This window comes from Scyliorhinus canicula, chromosome 17 (assembly GCF_902713615.1).
Source record: "Scyliorhinus canicula chromosome 17, sScyCan1.1, whole genome shotgun sequence".
NCBI classification, from domain to species: Eukaryota; Metazoa; Chordata; class Chondrichthyes; order Carcharhiniformes; family Scyliorhinidae; genus Scyliorhinus; species Scyliorhinus canicula.
The window spans coordinates 35,724,337-35,749,088 of NC_052162.1; the positions used below are offsets into that span (position 1 = coordinate 35,724,337).

Sequence of the window (24,752 nt, forward strand, 5' to 3'; positions counted from 1 at the left end):
TGTGTGCAGTTCTGGAATCCACATTATAGGAGGGATGTAATAGCACTTGAAAGAGTGCAGAGCAGGTTTACCAGGATGTTGCCTGGGCTGGAGAGTTTTAGCTATGAAGAGAGATTAGATAGACTGGGGTTATTTCCCTTGAACAAAGAAACGTACAGCACAGGAACAGGCCCTTCGGCCCTCCAAGACTGTGCCGACCATGCAACCCACCTAAACTAAAATCTTCTGCACTTCCGGGGTCCATATCCCTCTCTTCCCACCCTGTTCATGTGTTTGTCAAGATGCCCCTTAAACGTCACTATCGTCCCTGCTTCCACCATCTCCTCCGGCAGCAAATTCTAGGCACCCACTACCCTCTGTAAAAAAGAAAACTTGCCTCGTACATCTCCCCTAAATCTTGCCCCTCGCACCTTAAACCTATGCCCCCTAGGAATTGACCTCACTACCCTGGGAAAAAGCCTCTGACTATTCACTCTGTCTATGCCCCATATATTTTTGTAGACCTCTTATCAGGTCGCCTATCAACCTCCGTTGTTCCAGTGAGAAGAAACCGAGTTTATTTAACCTCTCATCATAGCTAATGCCCTCCATACCAGGCAACATCCTGGTAAATCTCTTCTGCACCCTCTCTAAAGCCTCCACATCCTTCTGGTTGTGTGGCGACCAGAATTGAACACTATACTTCCAAGTGTGGCCTAACTAAGGTTCTATACAGCTGTAACCTGACTTGCCAATTTTTATACTCAATGCCCCGGCCAATGAAGGCAAGCATGCCGTATGCCTTCTTGACTACCTTCTCCACCTGTGTTGCCCCTTTCAGTGACCTGTGGACCTGTACACCTAGATCTCTCTGACTGTCAATACTCTTGGAGGGTTCTCCCATTCACTGTATATTCCATACCTGCATTAGACCTTCCAAAATGCATTACCTCACATTTGTCCGGATTAAACTCCATCTGCCATTTCTCCGCCCAAGTCTCCAAACGATCTAAATCCTGCTGTATCCCCTGACGGTACTCATCTCTATCCGCAATTCCACCAACCTTTGTGTTGTCTGCAAACTTACTAATCAGACCAATTACATTTTCCTCCAAATCATTTATATATACCATGAACAGCAAAGGTCCCAGCACTGATCCCTGCGGAACACCACTAGTCACAGCCCTCCAATCAGAAAAGCACCCTTCCATTGCTACTCTCTGCCTTCTATGACCTAGCCAGTTCTGTATCCATCTTGCCAGCTCACCCCTGATCCCGTGTGACTTCACCTTTTTGTACCAGTTTGCCATGAGGGACCGTGTCAAAGGCCTTACTGAAGTCCATATAGACAACATCCACTGCCCTACCTGCATCAATCCTCTTTGTGATCTCTTCGAAAAACTCGAAGTTAGTGAGACACGACCTCCCCTTCACAAAACTGTGCTGTCTCTCCCTAATACGTACATTTGCTTCCAAATGGGAGTAGATCCTGTCTCGAAGAATTCTCTCCAGTAATTTCCCTACCACTGACGTAAGGCTCACCGGTCTGTAGTTCCCTGGATTATCCTTGCTACCCTTCTTAAACATAGGAACAACACTGGCTTCAACTGGAACAGAGGAGATTGAGGGGGGTGGGGGGGGGGGGGGGGGGGCATGACGAGGGTGCATTGGTTTAAGGTAGGGAGCAGGACATTTAGAGGGGATGTGAGGAAATTCTTTTTCACCCAAATGGTGGTGGGAGTATGGAACTCGCTGCCTGAAAGGGTGGTGGAGACAGAGACCCTCATAACATTTAAGAAGTATTAAGACGTGCACTTGCCATGCCATGCCATGGCATACAAGACTATGGGTGATGTGCTGGAAAATGGAATAGTTAGGTGGTTTTTGACCAGTGCAGGCGTGATGGACCAAAGGGGCTTTTCTGTGCTTTAGAGCTCTGACTCTATAACCAGTGCTTCATAAAAGTACACCGTGTATTCCTTCTTTTTATGTTCAGTGTCCCTATTTAAAAGCCAAGAATCCCATACACTTTCTTAACTACTTTACAACTAACCCTGCCATCTTGAAGGATTTATGAATATGCACCCAGACCTCTCCAGCCTTGCACACTGCTCAAAATAATACTGTACGTTTGGGATTATACTGCCTCTCTATGTTGTTCCTTTAGGTCACAAGTTAATTGACTTGTTTTACATAACTCAATGTACCACTGGAAAAACACACTTGCAACCAATATTAGAATGTACTAGCGTAACATTTTTAATGCACCATCTGGAATTATTCCTAATACCAGTGATGTTCACCCTGCAGTTACATATAGATGGGTCCAGGCATGTCTCAAACTTAGAAGTACAAATATTAAATCTTGAAATTTACATCTTTGAATATTTGTGTACATGTAATTAAAATATTCATATGGATTTGTATTTTAAAAAGTGCTAACTTGTTGAAATTAATTGCTCTCAGGTGAACGTTACAGATCTCCTGGCACCTAAGTTCCCTCTAAGCTGTGTGCCAACGTAGCTGCAAAATCCATTAAGTACTTGGTTATTAACACCACTTACATGGTATGTGGAGGTCATTATGCTGGTCTGCTAAGCGATGCTTCATGAAACTGTGGCATCTTGCACGGCTGGATTTACGTTGTGCCTGATCCCGGCGGCTGGTCAGACACATGGAAACAGCTGATTGGCTGACAGCTGGCCCGATCATAGTGTAGGAAGAGAGCAAGCTCAGGGAGTGGGAGATTGTAGAGGAAAGGAACCATCATTTGAATAGCTTGTCTGACTTTCCGTGAACTGGTAGGTAGTATCTACGGGACCGTGAACTTTGTGGGCACAAATATTTATTTCTGAGACTCAATTTTCTGTTTGACTGATGCTATCCCGGCAGAGGTGTGGCTGCTGACATTGGCTGGTAAGGATCCAATGTGGACTGGGAACATGAGCATTTGCAGAATCGGCCGTTCTTGGGCATCAGCGAGTGAGAGGTTTAGGGAATGAAGTGGTGAGTTGGAAGCAGGAGACAGATAGCGACAAACAGGAGGTAAGTTATTGCGAGTTAGTAAGAGGAGTTTGGGGCCAGTGCAAGCCACTGTGCCGTCTTGCAAGAGATCTCAAATGTAAAAATTATAGGTCAGAAATGTAACTTTCCCTTATTAAATTTTTTTTATAGGAATGTGATTTCGTTTAGCATGCCATTTGTTTTTAAGAACACAGCTGGAATGCTAAATGAGGGATAGCTGTAAAGAATAAGGTAAAAGGTGCAGAAAGAGTTACTGAAAGTGTTCATTTCAAAACACTGCAGTCATTTGCCAATGGTGACTAATTAGCCTCCCGGGCCATTGGAGGCTCCTGGATGGTCAGGGATAGTGCAGGGTGGCTCCCTGCCCCCCCCCCCCCCCCCCCTCCCTGGAATACGGTCACCGTGGCACGGCCACCCTGACACTGCCAGGGTGACATTGCCAAGCTGGCAGGAACACTGCTAGTGTGGTGATGTCAGGGGCCATGCCCACGAAAGGAAGTGTGGACTAAACCGATGAGAAATTACCCAGGGCCCAAAAATGTGACTGGTATCATTGTATAGCAGTGGGGAACCTCCAATGGGAAACTCCCTGAAAAACCCGCCACAAATGAACTTTTTTCCATTTGAATTCCGCCTTGAGAGTTGTTGCCCTACCTGTCCAAGCTAGAGGTTGGTATACCAGACAGCAAGTGTACCACCCTTGTTAACAGGTTAGTGTTGAACCTGAGAGAATGAAACGCAGCAAGTTCAGCAGGAGGCAGATTGGGTAAAAGGAGCAGAGACATTAGGACAGTCGATGTCATGCTGACACTTCTCAATAAATGATCAGAACAGAGAAATGAGGCTGTGCAGTCTTCCGATCATATACGACAGCAATGAGCAGGTCACGTGCCCTGCATGTACAATTGAAGTCAAGCGCCCTGTACATACATGCTTTTGCCGCCAAATTACAGAGAGATTTTTCCCTTTTCTAGCTGCTAGCAAATCAGGCAAGAAGATTGTGAAGATGGACTTTTTTTTTAACAAGGAAGAGGCGTCCAGAGACACAAATAGGCAGTGTACCTACTGGCCAGGATGTTATATCTGAGTCTGCTGGAGAGAGCTGCTTTGGAGAATCCACGGCAGGACAGAGCAGTACTAGTGTTAGTCTGTACAGAGTTCCAGGGTCAGGTGGAGAGCCTACAAAGAAGAAACACAACTTAGGAACAAAGCAGAATAAAGATGATTTCTTGAGGTATGGTTTTGCCAATTGTGCCAATGCAAATAAGGATGCAGAGCCCCTGTGTGTTGGATGTAGGGAAGTGCTGGCAAATGAAAAGAGAATTGGTGGGTGAAAAATTCCTTTTGAGGTTGAGACCCTTGTATCAGTAATTAACTTCTCTGATTCCAATTAAGACTAAGTTGCTGTACGTGACCCTTGACAGCACATTAAGAACATGCCAAAGGTCTGTCAGAACTCGGGAGTAATAGTATACTCCCAGGAGTACCCAGTGCTGAATAAAACAAGCATTTTGTTACTATTACCCTTCACAACGACCTATATGTGTGAGATTGGATTTTCCGTTCTAACAAAAGAACTGGCTGAAGTCTGCACCTGATGTGCGCATTGCCCTCTCCTCATGTGAACGTGATTGGAGTGAGATCGTGAGGACCAAGCAGGCTCCCCTTTCACATTAAAGGTAAGCGAATGTGGCATTTGTCCCGAAGGTCAGCTGGCGTGGGTCATGAACATCGCTGGTTGGCAAAAGTGGATCATGGGGAAAAAAGTTTGAAAAACTGGTTTAAATGCACACGCACTCAGACTGAGAAAAGATTTACATTCCAGGGATCACAGAGAAGGGAAATATTGATCCACGTGGGTCCAGAATACAGAATCAAAATCTGATGTGGAATTTCTTCACGGACGTTGATGGGCTGAAAACAGATGCGGTAAAATGAACTTTTCTGGTGGCGTTGATTTCACGTAATGAGATAGACAAGCAGAGATGAAACAGTATTGTAGGCAATGATACAGATGTTCCACCAGAAACAATGCAGGTGGGGCCAGGCATTGTAGAGCTCCTCTTCTGTGAAAATACTAGTTAGATGGTAAAATGGAAGACTGAGTTTGCAGTACAGCAAGGCAATATAATTGGTTTCACCAGTTAGAAGTCCATGTCACGTGACTCGCCTCTTCACATTGCCTTTAACAAGGGATGTGTATCCTCATCTGGGACGCTGAGATGATTAAATGCCTCAACCATTAAGACTTGAGAGGAAGGTTGTGGGGCCATATCCTAACATAAGTAGATTCTGTTTGATCAACGTGGCTTTTGAAATGCAGATGGCCTTTGTATAGCTCTCTTTGAATTTGGTCTGTGCAGCTCATTAGTGTCTCTTCAGGGATAATAAGATGCATGTTTCTTTGATGCTGCCAGATAGCTCCTTTTGTTTGGGGAAGTCATAGACAGACAATGAGCCATTTAAAAAGATATTTGTCTGTTTTTTTAAATCTTAGAAAAACCAATGAGGATATCGATATATATTTTATTAAAAAATGAGGTTTTAGTCCTCTCATAGTTGTATCAAACCATTATTACAATACACCTGGGCTAGTACTGACTGCTCTGCCCACTTAGCTATCTTGTTTACCCTTTGAGATGAAGATGACCATGTTCATCATCCGAAGGATTCCAGTGGATGTGTAGATGACTGCTAAGGCTGACCGACACCTGGAAGGTTCTTCTGTAAATAGGGCAGGAGGTAACAGACAATTGAGTTTCTACCATATTATGAAATGGTTTAATATTGTAGACACATAAGCTGGAATTTTTCACTGGCGGTTAACCCCCGCTGCTGGTTTCCTGGCGGTGAGGGGTGTATACAATGGGAAATACCGTTCCCAGCAGCAGGACTAGAAGATTGGCCAACAACAGGCCACCCCTGCTACTGTGAAACACGCCAGGGAGGAAGGGAAATCCACCCATAGAGTATGGCTGGAATTTTCTGGTTCTGCCAGTGGCGAATAATGTCTCAGGTGATGAGAAATTTGGAAAGCAGCCAAAAATCAAAAATTTATATGATCACCATAAGTGACTTTTGTCCCTGAAAGTGAAATTTGCTCTCCAAATTTTCCTCTCTTGCCACAGTGATGCCCGCTACTGGCGAGACTGGAAAATCACGGCCTCTGTGAGGAAGAGCAGGCACGGTTACGATCCCAGTTGATGTTATAACTGGATGGGCATTTCCCAGATTGGAATAACCCTAGCTCAAAAGACCATAACGTTTACTTTTTTTTTCATAAAACCTGGAGGAACAGTCACAGAACCGTTAATTCATTTTAACAGCAGGACAAAAACATTTACCCTAAACATGAAAGATTGGATTATTATACAATACTCCTTTACCCTCTCTTTAGTTTAAATATTACACACAGGTTTTAGGATTGACAGAGTTTCCGAACTCCATACCAAGAACACATTTTAAAATCTCATAAGACTGCTTTGCATTAGTGGTTTGCATTCCGAAATCCAGACTGGGTTTTCCAAGTGACACTTAAACAAAGCTTTCGTTTCACTTATTAAATTTTTTTATTATCTTATTAACAGTCCATAAAATATACCTTTGATTTTGTCTTAAGTAAAATATGTTATGGAATGTTAATAAGACAAAATCGCAGGTGCATCTACAACCATTGTCGTTCAAAAAATAATTTGCAAACAAACAGGGAAAAAGATGGAAGAAAAAAGGATGTTATTGATTGCCCACTCGGTCGTGTGGGGAAGCCAGTAGTTGGCTGTGCTTGCCTGGGAGGGGTTTTTTGTGTAGTTGCGGGGAGGATCCCAGTTTGGGGGGGACGCCCTTGGTGATCGGCCATTGCTCCTATGCAGCCTGCCCCCCAACTTGGTTGCCCCCTGACATTTAGCCGGGGGAAGGGGGGGGGGCGGGCTGTGCCTGCCTGGTTCGCTCTTTCTCTTGCTGCCCTTTTGTCCTTTGGGGTTCTCTCCTCTACCTGTCCTGTGTTTCCCATTGCCGCTTGCTCCAACTCCACCCCGCTGCTTTCTCTTCCTTGATTCCTGCCTTGTCCTAGGTCCCTGACTCTTTCTCTCCCCCCCCCCCCCCCCCCCCCAACCCCCACCCGCTTTATTGGGTGCTGGTTACAAACAGATCTTGGAGCAGGGTGGTGAACAGCCTCCACGTTTTGTGGAAGCCTTCCTTCGACCCTTGCATGGCGTACTTTATTTTCCCAAGCCTGAGAAATAAAGCCAGGTCGGACAGCCAATCTGCAGCCTTAGGTGGTGGTGGTGCTGCTGATCGGCAGCACAGCAGAAGCTAGAGCGTATGACCCTATTTCCCTGCCTAGCTCTTGCTCCCATTTATTTCTTGTCAAGTCCAGGGGTGAGTGTACCTCGTCTAACAGTCGTCTATACATGTCCGTACAGGTCCCATCCTCCAGTTTACACTAGTTCAGTAGTATATCTAGTCATGAGCGTCCTGGTATCTGGGAGAATGTTGTCATTTCCCTGCAGAGGAAGGTTTTGATCTGTATGTACCTTAGTTTGTTCCCTTTTGGGAATTGGAACTTGTCCGTGAGTTTCCCCAAGATCGCTGCTTTGCCATCCTTGTACATGTCCCTAAGTGTTAGTATCCCCTCGTCCTGTCTCCATCTTTTGAAGGTGTGGAGGTGAACCTGTGGTTTTACAGATGGGGGCTATGGTGGCCATCGGTCAGTTTGAAATGCTGTCGCATTTGGTTCCACGTTCGAAGCATGGCCACTAGCACTGGGCTTTTTGAGTATCTGACTGGGCGGGATGGGAATGCGGTTGTAGCCAACACTCGGAGGGATGTCCCTGTGCTGGAGCTCTCCTCCATTCTGAACCACTCTGCTCCTGGTTCCTTGACCCATCGCTCTAGCCTTTCTGCGGTAGCCGCCCAATGGTAGAACTGGAGGTTAAGGAGAGCCAGGCCTCCTATCTTTCTCTGTAGGACCTTCTTTATCCTTGGCTACACCTCCCCCCAACACACACCAAAATGCCAGGATTAGTTTATCGTATGTGGTGAAAAATACCTTGGGGATTAAAATGGATCTGAACAGGAAGAGGAACCTGGACAGCACTTTGATTGTCCATTTTGATTGTCTGCACTCTCTCCGCCAGGAAGAGTGGGAGTGAGTCCCACTTCTGCAGGTCCCTTTTAACATCCTCTCCCAGATTTATCATCTGTGTCCAGATGTGGAGTATATGGATTCCCAGGTATCGGAATAAAGCCCCGTCCCCATTATGAGTCGGGGATTTTGCCATGGTTTTCTTTATGAATTCCACGTCGTCCCAGTTGGGAGCATACATACTGATGAGGACCGCTGGTACCCCTTCGAGGACACCGCTAACCACGACATACCGCCCCCCCGGGTCCGTAACTATCGTCACTGTGAACGCGTCCTCTTATCGAGCTGTTTCTCCCCAGCCCTTGTCCCGTAGCATGATTGGTATGTCTGTCCTACTTTCTTACCCTCAGTTGGTCCTCCCTTAGGCGTGTCTCTTGGAGGAAGATTACATCGGCCCTCAGGCTTTTCAGATCGGTAAAGACTTTGGACCTATTCACTGGGCCGTTAAGTCCTCTGACGTTTCAATGACTTTGCTGATGGGGGGGATTTCTGTATTTTTACCTTCTGTATTCAACCATACTTACCTTGCGAATACATCCCTCCACTCTAGGGTTTCCTTTTGTTTGGATGCTATCCAAGGTGACCGTCTTCACTATATTCACCATGCTGCTGTGCCCCAGCACTCTGGAGTTTAACTTTGTTAGGGACTATCCATGATGTGCTGTGCTGCGGCTCCCCATTTCCCCATATTTCCTGTGCTAGCCTGCTTGCTAGTATGGTGGCCCCCTTCCCTGGGAGTGATCTTTACCTCCCCTGCCCATTGTGTCCCCCCTCCCATCAAGTTTTTCAGCCTAACCACATTCTCGCCCTCCTTTGAGGGACTTACAGATTGAAAGCGAGGCAGCTTTCTTCTGCACAATTGTCTTTTAAAGTCTGTCTTAATTGCTGCTACTTTCGTAGTCTGGTCTCCACACTCGGTCTCATAGCTTGGACGGGTACAGCACCCTGAACCGTACCGTACTCTTGTACAAGGCCACCCTGCCTGCGTTGAATTCGGCCTGGCATTCGGCCAAGTCCACCTCAATGTCCAGGAACGCGTGGATCGAGTGTCCCTCCATTTACAGGACCTTGTGGGTCTTGCCCAGTTCAAAATCCACTCTATCCTGGAACCGATGCAGCTTGGCAATGATGGCCCGTGGTTACGCTCTCGTTTTTGGCCTCGGCTGGAGTGACCTGTGGGCCCTGTCTACTTCAGGGGGTTTGGGGATGTTTCCCCCACCCCCGACCAGCTTGCCCAGCATCTGGGTGAAGTACTTCGAGGGGTTTCTGCCCTCCAGCAGGTGTACAATGCAGAGGCTCTGGTGGCACAGTGCGTTCTCCTGATCTACCTTCCCCTTAAGCGTTCTTTGGGTTGCCATAAATCTTGCCACCTGTGTCTCCAATGAGGCGATCCAGTCGCTTTGTTTCATTGCTGCTTTTTCAACATGCTTTATCATTGCTTGCTGCACCTCCAACCACTGCACCGTCTTTTCCAGCGCCTCCTTGAAGGGGGGGGGGGGGGGGATCCACAACCACTGCCTTCACCATCATCTCTAACTTAATTGTGTCCCTGTGTTCCAGGAGCTCCTGTGTTAGGAGCTCTATCCACTGGCTTGTTGGGTAGTCTGGCGCGTGTGTCGGCGACCTGGCCTGATCGACTGCAACCGGCTCCATTTCTCTACACGTTCACTCCTCTCCAGATTTTTATTGATTCTGCCATCCCTTTGGTTCTTTGAGCAACTCTTTGTGTCTGTGATGCTCTTGGAACGGGGGTTGGGGGGGGGGGGGGGGGGGGGGGGGTGGCATGTTGGTGACTTAGTGGCCTATTTCCGGGCTAAAACGTGCCAATTTCCAAATTTTCAGGAGGTGAGCCATTTTTCCTGCGAATGCTCCGCTACTGGAATCGTTTGGTTTTACTTTTAACAACTAATCCAGTCCAGGATTTCTTTGTCTTGTCTGCTGTGCAAACTGTTCACAATTGCTTTAACTCTTGATTCCCAGGCTATTAAAGTTACGTCAAATGGTTTATCTCCCTCTGAAGCCTGCTGTCCCACTTTAAATATAGTTACTTCAATTGTCTCATTAACTCAGAACACGTTGTTTGCTCTTCCTTGAATTCTTCAGAACACTATCTTGGTCTCTGTTCTCTTAACTTCAGGCGTCTTTAAACCTTTTTTCTGCCCCAATTCCCTGATTATCTGGATTGTATCTTGTTCCTTAGGAAGCTTGCTTCTTTGCAACCCACTTGTCCTGTTCAGCTTCTCCTGCCATAGTTGAGAGCTTTTCATTCTCCAGTGTCCTGTCTCCAACCACAATCAATTTGGCTAAACTAAGACTTACAAGATCCCAGTTGCAATGCAACTACTAGTTTATTTATTCCTCACGTTATAACTCTTTCTAAGCACAATGAAAACACAGTTGAAACTTAACCAATCCCCATACATACAAATATCTCTGTCCAGCATTAACTATAGGTTTTAACCTTCCAGGCACCGAAACATTAAATTAAATCCACTTAAAATTATACCTTATTTATAATATTTACCAATACAATAAATCCCTTAAAACTACCTTTTTCCTAACGCAGAGGACAATCAATATGAAATAGTTACTAATTAATCCAATCGGGAAATCAGAAATGTCTTCCTGGGGAGTGAGGAAATGAGAACACAGTAGCACTTGGAATAATTTAGGCTTATGGTATGCATGTATTTAAGGGGAAGCTAGATAGATATATGAGGGAGAAGGGAACAGAAAGTCTTGCAATTGAGTTAGATGAGAGGATGGAAGGAGGCCTGAGTGAACATAAATGCTTGCATACACTGGTTGGACTTAATGGCTTGTTTTTGTGCTGTGTATTCTGTGTTATGCTTTATAAACGAGGATATGTGACCAAAACCTTAGTCAAAGAGTTACGGTAAGAAGAGGAGAGGTTTGGATAGGTAATGCTAAATTTTAGGGCTGATGCAGTTGAAGGCAATGCCATGCATGGTGGAGTGCAGAAAATCTGGAGCGTGCAAGGCAAAAATGGTGGAATACCGAGTTCTCTTGAGGTTTGTGGGTTGGTGGAGGTTACAGAGATATGGACAGACAAAACCACTTGGAGATTTGAATACATAGCTGAGAATTTTAAAATAAAATTGCTGGACCATGTGTCATTGGGTTGATTGGTGAATGGGAGTTGCTGTAAGTTAGGATATGAGCAACAATGTTTTGGATTAATTCAAGTTTATGGAAGCTGCATGTGGGAGAGTTAGAAAAAAGTTAAGAGTAATTCTGCCGCAGATGAGGGTTTCAGCTGCAAAATAAATTCACCAGTGCACAGCAATTACATATTATAATTCTAAAACAAAACTTTAAACACATGACTAAGCTGGTTGTACATCTTGTTACTGCATTAATTCCTTGTTAATTAAAAATTACAAGGGAAACTAGAGCTTATTCCACTTACGATGTGTCCCATGTCATGGACCTCTCAGGAATAGAGTTTCTCAATACCATTTGACAAATCTAATTAATGTAACAAGTGTGCTTTCAGGAACCATTTTCATAGTGGACTGAGTTCAAATTTATGAGTGTTTTCTCCCTGTTGTGCTGGAAATTGGCTTCAATATTTTGGTTGTAGAACTTTACAGATTTTTAATGTTTTGACATTCATTGTCACGTTAAGAAACGAAGAACAATGTCAGGTCGTGAACTGTGATTGCTTTTAACTTCTGCTTGCACCGTTCAATTTTGTGTGTCAGGACATCTTTGATCTTTTTGACAAAAGTCATCCAGGCTCAACGTTCGCTGCCTTCTCTCTCCACAGATGCTGTCGGACCTGCTGAGATTGTCCAGTTTTTTTCTGTTTTAGTTTCAGATTCCAGTATTCGCAGTAATTTGCTTGTATCTCTGTACTGATTTCAAAGGAAATGGAAGAATGTTCCTTTGTTTCTCATGGTAGTAAACTTGTACTAATTTAGGGCAGAACCTTACCAAAAAATGGCAAAGTGTCAGGTTCTAACTGAACACCAGTGTATTTCTTCCCAGAGAAAAAGCCAAGTTTTCCCTCCAGATCTTCAGGCACTTTGTCAAAAAAAAGGGGCGTGTGGTTTGTATCGTCACTTGGGCGGGACCTCATAGATCCCCAGCTCTACAAAGATCCTTGTCCAAATTTTAAAGGGCGCCCTGATCTCAAGGCCCCCACCGCCCCACCATTGTCGGAATCGGGGCTTCAGCCCCCACCCCGCACCACTATTGCCAGCATCGGGCTTCAGTGCTCCCCCTCCATCCCATCTCCAGCCTCTGGGTTTCAGTACTCCCACCACCGCTGCTGGCATCCCCACATATCCCCAGAGGCCCCCACGGTGCCAGGCAACGACGGGGTCAGGGATGCGGAGATGGGTCCACGGTGCCAACCAGGGCCACCATGTAGCCCGTTGGACCTGTTTGGGGATGAGGGGTACACACCATGCTCGGTCATTCACCCCCTGCAGCCACTGGATATTGGAATTCAACCAGCAATGGCGGAGGTGTGTGCGATGCCTTCATCCTGGCACACTCGACAATTCCTGACATGTTCGAGATGCCCCATGGCTGGGTGGGTTGGCTCCTGGGTGACAGTGGTTATCCACTGTCGTGGCTGATGATGCCTATCTGGAGGCTACAGACTGCCGCGGAGACCCGCTACATTGGCACCCATACAACTACCAGGAGTGGGATTAAGCAGTGCTTTGGCCTCCTGAAGATGCGGTTCAGGTGCCTGGACTGTTGTGGAGGGGCCCTCCAATATGATGCTGAGAGGGCCGCCCGGATTGTGGCGGCCTGCTGCGTCCTCCACAACGTGGCGCAGCAGAGTGGTGATGTGCTGGAGGAGGAGGTGGGACGCCAGCCCTTGTCGACTGAGGAGGATGGGCAGGGCATGGAGCACAGGCAGGCAAGGGAGGCACGACCTGTGCGCCAGGACCAAAGCTCTGATCAACTTCAGGTTCACCAACTGGTTGGGGGGGGAACTGGCCAGGCACGGACACCACATCCCAATTATGGCCACCCCCTCACCTACAAACTCCTCTGTGATACATACCTGCTGCACTAGGGGGTGCAGGCCCTGGGTTGGCAGTAACACACTGGTCTGGTACATCAGATGGAGGATGATGACAACCCACTCTGCGATGGGCTCTGGTGCTTAACATCATTTGACAATGTCTGCACCTTCCATAAACCACCTGGGTGATCGCTGCATGTGGGCTAGCCATTCCATCACCCGGTTCCATCGAATCCCTGGGGTGAAAGTGGTGAGGATGATCAGGGGGAGGGGGGAGCCCAGACTCCCAGGAGGGTGCTCGCCCCTAACAATAGCTGAATCGATCCAGTTTTGCTGTCGTGGAACGAGTTCTGCGCTGGCGTCAACACATAGTCTCAGAAACGGAGAATCCCACTGATGATATACAAATCATGGCGAATAAGATCAAGAACAGGAAGAAATTGGACTCTGAGGCCTCACAAGATTCGGCGGATGCTAAAATGGCTCCCCCTCCTCCCAGGGTGACCCATGTTGCCGACGCCATAAGCCGCATTGTGGTGGCTGAACTAAGAAATACCATCAGAACCTGGAAGAAGAGGTGAAAAGGTCTGGTGACGAAGCCCTGGCCCAGGTATCAAATAAATTAGAAATTATGAGTCGAGTTATGGAAGCATTTGGGGCTACAGTAAAAAAATATGGAGGCAGTCCTTTCGTTTTTTTCTTTTTTTCCATAATTTCAGAGTACCCAATTTTTTCCAATTAAGGGGTAATTTAGCGTGGCCAATCCACCTACTCTGCACATCTTTGGTTTGTGGGGGCGAGGAGAATGTGCAAACTCCACACGGACAGTGACCCAGAGCTGGGATTGAACTTGGGACCTCGGTGCCATGAGGTAGCAGTGCTACCCACTGTGCCACCGTGCAAGGCAGTCCTTTCTGATCATAACGATCAGATTTCCACATTAGAAAATGGCCTGTTTTCAGTGATGGAGACAATGAAAAATTTAAAGACCAAATTGAATGACCTAGAAAACAGGTCGTGAAGGCAGAATATCTGCCTTTCGGGTTTGACAGAGGGGATGGTGGGCATCACCCCATCAAAATATTTTTCCAACGTGCTGACCAAAATGGTGGGCAAAGGAGTCTTCACATTCCTATCCAGCGGTACCGTGCTCGTCTCACACTGCGGCCGAGACCTCGTGCTGGGGAACCCCCACATGCGGTAATAATTAGATTCCACAACTTCAAGAAGAAGGAATAGGTCCTTCGATGAATCAAGGAACACTGGGAGACAAAATGGGATGGCCACTCCGTTTGGGTGTATCAAGACCTCAGTGCTGACCTGACAGAAGAGAACCGCTTTCAATGTGGATGAAATCGTGCTATATAAAAATGATGTAGAATGTCCCTGAAAGACAACATCCATACGAGCACGGTTTCCTCAGAATATTTTGCGTTCAGCAGGGGCACTGGACAGTAAAAAAAATATGGAGGCAGTCCTTTCCCCGTTGCACTTTGCACTAGCTATTGAGCCCCTCTTGATAGTGCTGAGGTCATCAGATGTGTTGAAACGGTAAATACCAGGAGGGAGTGGAGCACCAAGTCTATGTACACTGATGATCTACTTCTATATGACAGACCTGGCCTCCTCAGTGGACAACATAATGAGGATACTCTCAATATTCGGCACCTTCTCAGGGTACAAATTAAATATGCGTAAAAGTGAATGTTTTTGAGTGCATCCATCAGCCAGAGAGGCTCAACTTAGTTCACTGCCATTTTGTCTCGCCCTCTAATTTCCGAAAACCTGGGAATCTGTGTAGCCCATAATTGGGCTCTGCTCCACAAACAACTTTTCAAGCCACTTATTCGGTCTTGTCAAAGCAGCCTTACAGAGATGGAGTAATCTTCCTTTAACTCTTGCAGACAGAATCCAAACTATCAAGATGAATGTGCTCCGAAGGTTTCTATTTTTATTTCAATGTATCCCCATTTTCGTGTCCAAATCATTTTTATTAGTTAACAAATTAATTTCAGCTTTTTTCTGGGCAGGCAATGCTCTGCTTCAGAGAGACATGGTATCGGGTGGTTCAGCCTTCCCGAATCTTCTGTTTTATTATTGGGCTGCCAACATACAGAAGATCCTGCAATGGCTTCGTGACTCTGGCTCGAATTAGGGTAGAATGGAGACTTGGCCTTGCACCACAACCTCCTCCCTACATGCCATCAATACTGCATTGCTACTCTTCTTCTCTGCAAGTCATTCCTCAAGTCCGAGTGATCTTCTCCCTCAGAATTCAGAAGCAGTTCCGGCATCACTTCAACCTTCTCTCACTGTCTTTGCTTGTCCCAATCTGCTACAGTCACCTAAACGTGCCTTTGGGCTTGGTCCCATTATTCAGGTCTTTGTTGGGGGTGGAAAGAGGTATTGTGCACTTTAGGGACTAGTTTTTAGAAGGACATTTTGCCAGCCTTGAGTGACTCATTGACAAAGTTCGACCAGCTCCAACCCTTTTTGTTTCTTTCAAATTCGAGATTTCTCACATAAATTATTTTTATTCCTTCCCCCTGACCCCACCCTCTTTCTTGTTGTTGAAGGTCCTATTCTTGGCACAACAGAACAAAGGGTCTATCTCAAACCTCTATAGCCTTAGCCTTTCTCCAGATCCTGCCCCTTTGGATAGAGTAAAGGAGAAATGGGTCCAGGAGCTAGGCCCTGTACCTATTGAGGAGGCTTAGAGGGAAGCCCCTACAGGGTGAATTCCACTTCATCCTGCACCAGACTAAGTTTGATTCGGTTTGAAGTATTGCATAGAATATACAGGACTAATGTGAGGATGAGTGGATTCTTTTGCGATGCGGGGAACAAGTGTTATTGCTGCTCCCTTACACCAGCTAATCAGAGGCACATGTCCTAAGCTTGCCAGTTACTGCGTTTCCTTTTTGATACAATCTCTTAAGATTTTACAGGTGGCCCCGGAACCTTGCCCTCTGGTAGCAATATTTGGAGTCTCAGACGCTCCGGCATTCCGTTCAGGGTAAGGGCGGACGTTCTCTGCTTTGCCTCTTTAATAGCCAGGAGGCGAATATTTCTTAATTGGAGATCTCCTATCCCACCGAAAGCATTTGTTTGCATGGAAGGCATGATGGCGTTCCGACATCTGGAGAAGATTAAATATACCATTAGAGGCTCGATGGGAAGGTTCTACCAGAGATGGCGGCCATTCATTTCATTCTTTAAAGATCTGGATATGGTTGAGAGGGGGGTTAGGTTATAAGGGGGTAGTTTAAATATCATAGTTGCTTAAACCAATATATTTGTTATTCACTTCTTTGATTCTGTAACTGTATAATTATATATACTTTGTTAATATTGCTACTATTCATATTTTATAACTCAATAAATATATTTTTAGAAAAGATTTCTACCAGCTGCTGGGCAGGTCGCATCCTATTATGTCTTGTTAAATTTATGTTACTGCTGTTACTTCATGACAGCCGTTTGGGCATATTTAAATACATGAAAATTGATGGTAATCAGGTTCACACCCTCGCTGACCGTGAACCTGATTATGCCGACCGCAGAGGGTGGTGAAGATCTCATTCTGAGATTTCCCCGGGGAAAATCCCATTGTGGCCCTCTCGCAAGAGTTAGCAGCCATAACAGAATTTTCACCCATGGCGAATGGGCCCAGAAAATCCGACCCTTAATTTTCTGTCTGGTGCTGGCATGAGAAAAAGAGGTAGAATAATATAGGCTAGAAACTTGATTGTTGGCGAATGAAGGGAATAAATCAGGAGCTTAATTAAAGTGGTTATCATTTTCTGTTTACCAGAATATACATCACTTTAGCTAAGCCTTTCCATTGCAGCTATGACATTGCTATTGATTCGACAGGGTAGAAAATTGCCCAGGTATGTCCAATTTACAAGAAGCAAAGCAAGTTAAACCTGGGTAATTATCTTTCTGTGTCAATCTCCCAATAACCAGTGCCCAGTTCAGTTTCTCCCAGAACTGCCTGGTTCCAGATGTGGATGCAAGAGGGTCTGGTTGATAAGTGGAAATTAATGTTTGTGTCATATGTGCCAAGAAAATGCCCAACCATTTTATTAGCCTTCAATAGGAGGATCATCACAAATTTTGCCACTATCTAAATCCTAGGATTTACTAGTAACCAGACGAATACTGGATCAGCCACAGTGACATCCATGGCTACAAGAAGAGGCTGGGCACACTGCAGAACTGGCTCACCTCCAGACGTGTCCACCATCTGCAAGGCATAATTGTGATAAAGTATTCATCACTTGCCTTGTGCCCTTAACGTTGCTAGATATTGATCCTGGGTTTTCTGGGAGAGCAATAATGAAAGGAAATGGCCTCCAACCATCTCCTCGGGACGATAAATGTAGGCTTGGAAATGTGATCCACTTACAAATTACGCATTAAAAAAATGTTAAAAACCAGATTCACTCAGCTTTATATAATCACCCAAAATAAAGATACCTGGGACAGAAGGCTGAGGAACAAATTAAACCATTTAATTAAAATGCAAATATCTTGTGTATTTTATTTGTATGTATGTTTGACTTTGTTTTGTGGGTGACATTTGAATTTTGTAATTTTATTTGTAAAATGTATCTTTTGCACAATTCGATTGGTCCATATAAAACCTTCAGGACAAATCATTGAACAAAGCTTATTATTCATTGTGATTGGACCAGTTTGTACTACTGTTCAGTACAGCCAATGTAACTCTTATTTCTGTCTTCCACAGAGAGTTATTAAGTCTGTAACATGCAAACTCACACTAGTTCTCTGCTGATTTTCTGATTCTTCATAGCCTAAGCCATAGTTCAGTGAAATGTTTATTCTACACCTTCCATAATGAAGATAAACTTGCATTTATATAATCACACCCTCAGGATATCTCCGCGTGCTTTACAAGCAATGAATTTCTTTTAAAGTGTAATCACCTATTTGCACACTCTTCAACAACAGCAAAATAAATGACAAGTTCATTTGTTTTGCCAGTGTTTGAGAAATGTTGACCATGATACTGGTCTTCAAATAATTGCATGGGATCTTTTACATCATGTTAAGCAGACAGAATAGGACCTAATCTTGTTTAAAAGACCAATTTGCAGGGGGTGAGGGGCTGTCATACAACTAGTAGCCAAAATGCAGAGAATTTTCTTTTTAGTCCTTGGGGTCCATCACATTTTATTTAAATATTTACTCGGTAAAGAAAAGGGAATAAGAGTTCTCCGACTTGATTGGCCTGAAAACCAAGAAAAATATTTGGTGTAAAAACACACAATAATCTACATACTGATGCTGTTCTTTTTAAAAAGAAAACAAAATAAAGCAACAATTAAGTGGAAATTTGTTGACACGTCCACTATTCTTTGGTGTGGGATAATTGTATTCAGTCTTGTACAGTGCTTGTGAATTTTACATCATTCTATGTTGTCAAAATTACAATAGCTTATTTACTTCAGTTCCCAAGCCTATCTCCCCTCTCTCAATAAAAGGCTTATTTGAAATTTACATGACTTACAAAGGACTGAAGACATCTTAGTTAGTCTCTGAGAATACTTTCCAATGCATCCAAATACTGCTTCACAATGTAGATGAGGAAGACTTCTTGCCACTATGAATTGACCATCCAGATAGATCCAAATTTCCCCTGATTTCAGTATTCAGTTTTAAAAATTATTTAAAGGTTTTTGCTTTCTTCACTCATATCTGGAAGTTTATTCCACATTTTGATGGTCCTATGACTCCTAGTTTTTCACTCTAGTTTAATTTAAAAATAATATTCCTGGATAACCTGCAATATGTCTTTGTATCTGTACAATCTCATTATATCTATCTCAGGTGCACCCTCTCTGATGAAAAATCAGTCGTACCTAGTCCTTCATAACATGGACCATTGGGGGTGGGTCTCTTCTGGGTCCTTCAAGTTTATTCATAATTCCTTATTTTGTGATGGGATAACTAAAACTATGCTATTTTTACCTTGCTGTTTTATGTATGTTCTAACTTGTAAAATGTATTGAACTAGCGAGTTAGAAACCTGAATTACCTTATAACTGCCTCATTGTGACCAATTCTTTGTTCAATAGAGATACGCTATATGCCCCCCCCCCGCCATTTTGTGTAATACAGAGCTCTTATTTTGTCAATCATGTCAAAACTGCTTCAAAATATGTACTATTTCTCTCTTTGATTTAGGTAATTTACTGAAAAATCCAGTTGGTCCAAAAACATCAGTCTGCCAACATTTTGTCTGCAAAAGTTGTACAGGGCAGAGAATGCAAATGAAGCCTTCCTGCAGTTTGTGCAAAGATCATGGGATATTTGTGAAAAATGAGCAACTTCATATTCTTCTAACTTGTTACAAAAAACTTTGCGACTACATAGCGAACTGTGCCATATTGGAGAATATTTCAGAAAAATACACCTCACCAGTTAACCTAAATAATTTGTTAGAAGAGGGCATGATGGTGAACGGTGAAATGGAGTCCAGTCTGCTGTGTTGCACTGATAAAGCTATGAAAATAATAAGTAAATTGACTCCACTCCAGGTTGTACAAGTACAGGTGATGCAAAAATCTATCCTCTCCAATCAACCAACTGATCTTACTGATGCCAGTATAAAAGACAGGAAGAAAATAGTTAGTGTCTTTACTAGAAAGATTTGCAAACAAAATATGTCACAGACAAATCATGATGGTTGTAATGTGAACAGTACTGAGGATAAAGGTATCATTCAAGCATCCGATGAGCAAATTTCAACATCATACACACCACCATCTGACAAAACTTCATTTAATTTCAAGCCAACTGATAATAGACACACGAGTGTCACTGAAAGGTTGAAGACTATGGTTAAAAATTACAATGCAAAGTACAGAACTGTGAAGAGGTTAGGCAATCAAGAATGTACTAATTCACTGAAGTCTGTGTGTAAAAAGCCAAGAGGGAAGCCTGGGTGTAAATGTGGCCGTGCAGCATGTGCCCCCAGTGTTCTCACTTGCAGGGGGCAGAGATGCCCTTGTTATGCGAATCGTAGGTCTTGTCTAGACTGCATCTGCTGTGGATGTAACAATTCCTACATGGAAAATGGTACAAAGAAATTAGAGTCTTTCGCTGTTCCAGAGATAGCTCATAAGCAGAGCCGATTACTGAAGAGTGTTGGTAGTTCAGCTCCAATAGGTCATGCAAAACAAATATAATTTTAAAAATGGATATGGTACTAAAGGTTGTAAAACAGTTATGCAGGTTTTGACAGATTTCAGTTTGGCTTCAAAAAGGACAGCCAAAAGTTTGAATATACCCGGAGAACAAGCAGTTTTATATGGCATTTTGTTAAGTGAATTATTTTTGTCATCTTGAAGAATTTCTACTACCCTTTTATAGGGTATGGCACACATCCTATTCCAGAACAGACTTGCTAATTGTTTAAAGTAATAGAGGGAATCAAAAATATTTCCCTGACAAATAGAAGTTGATCGTGTTTGCTTATCTTGTCATATGAAGCTTAATTCAATATGGAGAAGGGTAAACTAAGGAAGGACAGGAAATATGGTGAAATCAAATAGAAAGATAGTGACTGATGGGACTAATAGAATAAAAAAAAAGGAAGTACCTTTTACAACAAAGGCAAAAGAATTTTTAATCTATTGCGAATATGGCACTTTTGAGATACTATCATCCTGTCACTTGAGAAGTATGGACTCACTTGTCAGTATACTTGAGTTAACCAACCTAGGGAAATCCTTTTGACCCAGTACCAATATTTCTACTTTAAAAGTTTGAAAAATTCTAAGGGAAGTTCAGAATTGTTCTATTTTTCACAAGTATTTGTTCTAACCTTCCTGAAACGACTATGGTGTGTTATTGGTCATTTACATGTGAGTGCTCCCACTTTTGGTGTAGGCTCTACTGTTGTGAAAATTATGTTTTTCTGTTGCATCGAAGAGGAATTTTCATCTTTAGGTATCCATTTAAAATCAACCAGCAAAGTAAATTAATTTTAGAATCTTTTTTGACATTTCTTTTCAGGAGAATATTGCTGATGGGTAACATTTTCTCTTTATTTGGAATATATGCTTTTGACATCTGTTGAAATTTCAGGTTTGAAAGTAATCCAGTTATGTTTTTATATAGAAAGAAATCTTTTCAAAAAAGTGAGAGAGGTTGAAAGATTTTCAAGATGGATGCATTTATATTATTATTTTGATGTTAAAATGATGCCTGTATACTGATGTAAAGTTTAAGACCCTTTGACCAAATTAGTGTGGCCCGATTACAGAAGCCAAAATATCAAACTATCTTTAATGATGCTCAAATAGCACTTTGGCTCTGAGTTAATAGGTGAAGTTGCTAAATGATCCATAATTTAATGTGTATCATGCCACACAAATTCAAATCACTTCCAAGATATTCCAGTTTTCATGAAAACTTGCACACTGTTGCATGCCAATTCACATTTTTATACTTGTTTATTTGCAGCAATTCTGTAAGGTTGCTGCTCTCTACATTTATGATGCTTTCAGTGGTACACATGAAGTAGGAAAGCTCTGGTTTCCAGGATCTTTCAAAAACATTTTTAAAAGGAGTTTTAAAGTTCTATTTTGCAACTTTCTTTTAAAAAATAGATGAATAATGATACAGTTCCTTTCAAAACTTTTTTTTGTTCAGGGAGGTTAATTTTTATAATTACCAACACTGATGGAATTACTCAATCTCATCATATGAATTAATTGAACTAATAGGGAGGCCACATTAATTCAGTAAGTGCTTCAGCTACTATCATCTAACATGTGTGAGTTCATCATTCTGACATACTACTATTGATGTAAGCCCCACAAATTGATCTTTGAAGCCTTGAAAAATCCCTCCAAAAATGGAAGTTGGCTTATATGCCAAGGATAAAAGTGAATGTGAGTGGTTGGCATTTTGAAATGTCATCAGCAAAGTGGGGGTATCTTAAAACTCCCATGCACCTTCACAACACAGCTTGTAATGCCTACTTTGATCCCTTGCACCCAATTATAAGGTACTGGTAAATAAAACTTGCATTTGTGGGATGAAACATTGAATCTGACTACTAATCCGAGTGTCAAGTTGCGTTTGAAAAAGTGGTTGACTTAGATGCTGAGTTGATTCAAAAACATGATTTTGGGGGCTGGAAAAATGGGTCATTATATGCTGGGTTGCCTTATGGTAGTTTTGATTATTCCTTCAAGTTAATTCCTTCTGATTTTTTTCCTTATTTAAAACATTCATTGAAAGGAAAAGGGGTGAAAGCCTAGTGGAGCTGAATGTAGTTATTTCCAATGTCTGAATTTGTGAATGGGTACTGATGAGATTTCCTCTACGGATTTATCCGATGCAGTATAAGTTGTTGAATCTTATTGGACAGCAATAAAACATCTGTTTATATGCATTGAAGACTTTGGCTTGCCTCTCTTTCTCACATTCCCTTCTGGGAATTATCACAAAGTTAAATATAGGGTTTGAATGAAAATTCAATATACTGATTAGAGACTGCTTGATAACCAGGCTTATATCGTCAAATCGTAAGTATAGAGTAGACAAATGATATTGTTGAACTCTCTTAAGACATTAATATATTTTAATGAGTTCAATATGAGATGTTCTTCTATGCTTGAAACATAAAAATCACTAAACCTCAAATAATTTTTATTTATGGGCCAATAAACAGGTTAACTTTTGAATAGTACCTCATTTGCAATCATAAGACAAGGGGAGCTCATGTTTTTTGTGAAAATATAAATAATTGATGGAACAGGTTCCTATTTATTTAAAAAGACATTTAAATTTTGAAGAAAACTTGTTGCAATCTTTTAACAATGCTGCTCATAGGTTTCTGTGCCCTGTTTTTCAGAATTTTCCGCAATGGGGAAAAGATGCTAAAACTATATCCCTTTTTTTTTACATCCTTAAAAAAAGATCAGCTTGGCAGCTGCTCATAACAAAACCTGTTTCTAGCTCCCCCAATGACTCACCTTCCCATTTGCTATTCAGTTGGTAAAGGCAGCATATAAGTCAATGCTCCACCCCCTCTTAAACTGTATAAAATCCATCCCTCTCTTAAGCTCTGAAGAACCATCCAAACTTGAAACGTTAACACTTGTTTTTCTCCCCGCGTTGCTGCAAAACCTGCTGAGTTTTTCCAGCATTTTCTCTTTTTACTTCAGGTTTCCAGCATCTGCAGTATTGCATTATTATTAATGTTAGCTGTTATAAACACAAAGGAAATATTAAGGAGTTTAGCATCTTTGAAAAAAAATACATTGCCAGGCCCAGATGAAATGTTACCCAGACCACTAAGAGAAACAAGGATGCAGATATTGGAGACCCTGACCAACATTTGTAAATTCTCTGACTACAGGTCAGAGACCGGCAAATGTTTGGAAAAATTCTGAGGGACTCGAGAAATCATTTAGACAGATGTAGATTAATCAAGGACAGCCAGCATGGATTTGTTAAGGAAGGCTGACAACGATTGATTTTTCTGAAGAGGTAACAAGGAGCTTATCACAGTAACTTTATTGCAGTGTTAATGTAAGCCTACTTGTGACAATAAAAAGATTATTATTATTAAGGTTGTGAGTTTGATGTTTTATACGTGGACTTTAGCAAGGCTTATGACAGGATCCCACATGGCCGACTGGCCAGAAAAGTGTGGGATCCGATGGAAAGTGGCAAGTTAGTTCCAAAATGGACTCAGTTGCAGGAAACAAAGGTTGCCGGATGCTTTTGGACAGCTGTTTCCAGTGGGATACTTCAGGGTTTAGAACGAGGTTCCTTACGTTTTGTGGATTTAGACTTTACAAATATAGGGAGAATAATTAAGTTGCAAAATTGGTGCTGTGATTGATAGTGAGGAAGAGCCTAAAGCTCTGATCACTGCATTACAGAAAGGATGTGATCACACGAGAGAGCGTACAGAGGAGGTTTAGCAGGGTATTGCCAGAATGGAAAACTCTAGCTGGGAGGAGAGATCAGGGAGGGCATTGTTTTTTCTTTGCAACAGAGGGACCGGAGGGCAAATTTAATTGAGGTAAAATTATGAAGGGGCCTCGATGGAATGCATAGGAAGAATCTACATCTCTTGGCTTAGCAGACGGGTCAATAACCAGGGGGCATAAATTGAATGAATTGGCAGAAGGATTCGAGGAAAGTTGAGGATTTTTTTTTCACCCAGAGTGTTGTGGCACAGGTGCCATCGCCTGAATAGAACACAAGAACTAGGAGCAGGAGTAGGCAATTCAGCCCCTCGAACCCACTCTGCAATTCAATACGATCATGGCTGATCTCAGCCTCAACTCCACTTTCTTGCCCCTTCCCCTTAACCTATTACTAATTGAAAAGCTGTCTATCTCCTTAAATTTACTCTCAGTCCCGGCATCCACTGCACTCTGGGTTAGGGAATTCCACAGATTCACGACACTTTGTGAGAAGTAAGTCTCCTCATCTCTGATTTAAATCTGCTACCCCTTATTCTAAAACTATGACCGCTTGTTCTAGATTGCCCCACAAGAGAAAGCATCCGCTTAACGTCTATTTTGTCAAGACCTTTTATCACCA

At 43.0% G+C, this 24,752-nt stretch overlaps 1 protein-coding gene across 1 annotated transcript in view; it reads left to right on the forward strand.

The window, feature by feature from the left end:
• LOC119951908 (E3 ubiquitin-protein ligase MSL2-like) overlaps positions 1–22,589 on the forward strand; it is a 29,051-nt gene extending 6,462 nt beyond the window's left edge. The window contains exon 2 of the mRNA XM_038775299.1: positions 19,365–22,589. Within this exon, the coding sequence (XP_038631227.1) occupies positions 19,365–20,368 (1,004 nt within the window). The 3' untranslated portion in view covers positions 20,369–22,589. The remainder of the gene's footprint in view (positions 1–19,364) is intronic.
• The last annotated feature ends 2,163 nt before the right edge of the window (positions 22,590–24,752 follow it).